At 36.1% G+C, this 1,987-nt stretch overlaps 1 protein-coding gene across 1 annotated transcript in view; it reads right to left on the bottom strand.

Annotated features, from left to right (window-relative positions):
* The window catches only part of GMPS (guanine monophosphate synthase), a 58,520-nt gene extending 58,467 nt beyond the window's left edge, over positions 1-53 (bottom strand). The window contains exon 1 of the mRNA XM_004704257.2: positions 50-53. Within this exon, the coding sequence (XP_004704314.1) occupies positions 50-53 (4 nt within the window). The remainder of the gene's footprint in view (positions 1-49) is intronic.
* Between the last annotated feature and the right edge of the window lie 1,934 nt (positions 54-1,987).

The following is a 1,987-nucleotide window of genomic DNA, read 5'->3' as shown; positions in this document are numbered from 1 at the left end:
GAAATTGTGAGAAGGTCGTTTACAAATTATACTGTTTCTTTTCATTTACCCATACTTCCATAACTAAGTTTTTAATGTGTTAATGACAAAAAAATTTTTTTGAAGGTCACAAAACCAGCATAATTTCCCCACTGATTACTGCCGGGTTTCAGCTTACAACAGTCATTTTATGATTTGCCATGGAAAGTGAGGACTATCTTATTCCCTTAAATAAACTGTTTAGTCAAATGATTTATTTTTATACTTTTTAAAACAAATTTCTAAAAACATTTAGAGTAAGTAATGCCCTTAATGGGAGAAGGGGCTAGATGATTGCATCAATAGTTCTAACAGCTGAAAGCCAATACCACAAAGTACATATTTTAGAAAAATTTAAAAGAAACAGTCTAGAGTTTTAAAAAGTAACATCCCTCAAAAGTCCTAAGGTCATCATAATAATGTACATGATGCTCATAAAGATATCTTTTGAAGTATCAAAGACCATATAGAAAAGGTACATTCAGCACCCTATTTATATTTATGCATAGGGCGAGATGATACATGGCAGACTCTGGGGGAAAGACAGCACCATTCTTAGGTCCTCTTGAAGCCTCATATAATCGTTAACTACAAAGCAAAACCACAACATCAAATGCATTTACCAGATAACTAAACAGCAAGTTGTCCCTCACTCCCAAACTCAAAATACGAGTACCAAGAAACAAACCCCACAGCCACAAACCTTGAATTTAGGATATCTGTGTAAGAGAAACCAGGAAAGAAACAAACTAGAATCCCTAAGGAATTGGAGACAAAAGACTTACATTTAGAGGTGAACCAGAAGAACAAATTGAGGAAGCAGAAGAAAGTGAAGATGAAGTTGAAGACCCTGCTCTTGACAGTCTCAGTCAAGCCATAGCTTTCCAACAAGGCAAAATTTAAGAAGAAAAGATGGAAATCCGGTTGAGAATCTTTCAACATCAGATGATTCGAGACATCCAAGGATCAAGAAAAGTATATATTTCAGTGATGAGGAGGAACTTCATGACTACAATATTTTTAATCTGTAAATACCATTAAAATGTTGTAAAATCTTGGAGTACACTGTTCAGTTGTGAACTACAGGTTACTTTTAGAAGTTTTAGCTTAAGAATGCTTGTTACCAAATTTTTACTATAAAATAGTTCATAGGAAAGTGAAAATAATTTTAAAGTATCATGTTTCTATCTTACCCTAGCAGAGTAATGTCAACATCTGTTAATAACTATTAAGTCTGAAAATATTATTTTAGTAATGTTACTGTCTCAAGTAAGAAAGTACATTACAATGATTTCTTTCGAGACTCATATATTTAGAAGGCTCATATCAGATTGGTTTGCATGAGTGCTTTGGAAATAAGTTAAATGTTTAACACAAAACTTTCCTAAAAAACTGAAAAGATGGAATGGTTACTAAGGGTGTGGGATACTGGTGCAAGGAATGCAATGTCGGACCAGTCTGAGTTTCTGGATATAAGACCCCTAAGCACAGATTCGTCTTTCAATTTCTCTTGCTCTTTGATGATCGAACCAGTGCTGGGGACACCCAACCCGTGAACTATGTTGCTGTTGCTTGAGGTTTCTTCAATACCTGCTTTGCCATGCTACTGGAATATACATCACTTGACTGGGGACTGTTGGGCCCTGTCATCTGGCTGACTGTTGATGACCTACCTGCCTTGCTGTTTGCTGCCTGTGACCGGATTGTCTGAATTGCTCTACAGAGGACTCAGCTTCCTTGACTTGCACCTCAAGACTTGAAGAAGGACTGCCAGTGTATTAGCTTGTCTCACAGAAGTGAGTTGCACTGAGCCATTTGTACTGCTCCATAGACTAATTATCCATCTATATAAATATACATAAAATCATAAGTGTCCTGGTTTTGTTTCTCTAGAGAACCCTGTCTAACACAGAAGGTTATCCACAGTTTGAAAGCACAACAGTTACTTTAAGAACAGCAATTGCAGTAG

The sequence above is a fragment of the Echinops telfairi genome, unplaced genomic scaffold, assembly GCF_000313985.2.
Source record: "Echinops telfairi isolate 266 unplaced genomic scaffold, ASM31398v2 ScPeMD7_7420;HRSCAF=8458, whole genome shotgun sequence".
NCBI classification, from domain to species: Eukaryota; Metazoa; Chordata; class Mammalia; order Afrosoricida; family Tenrecidae; genus Echinops; species Echinops telfairi.
Note: the sequence above shows the minus strand (reverse complement) of the source record. Positions and strands in the feature narration are given on the sequence as shown.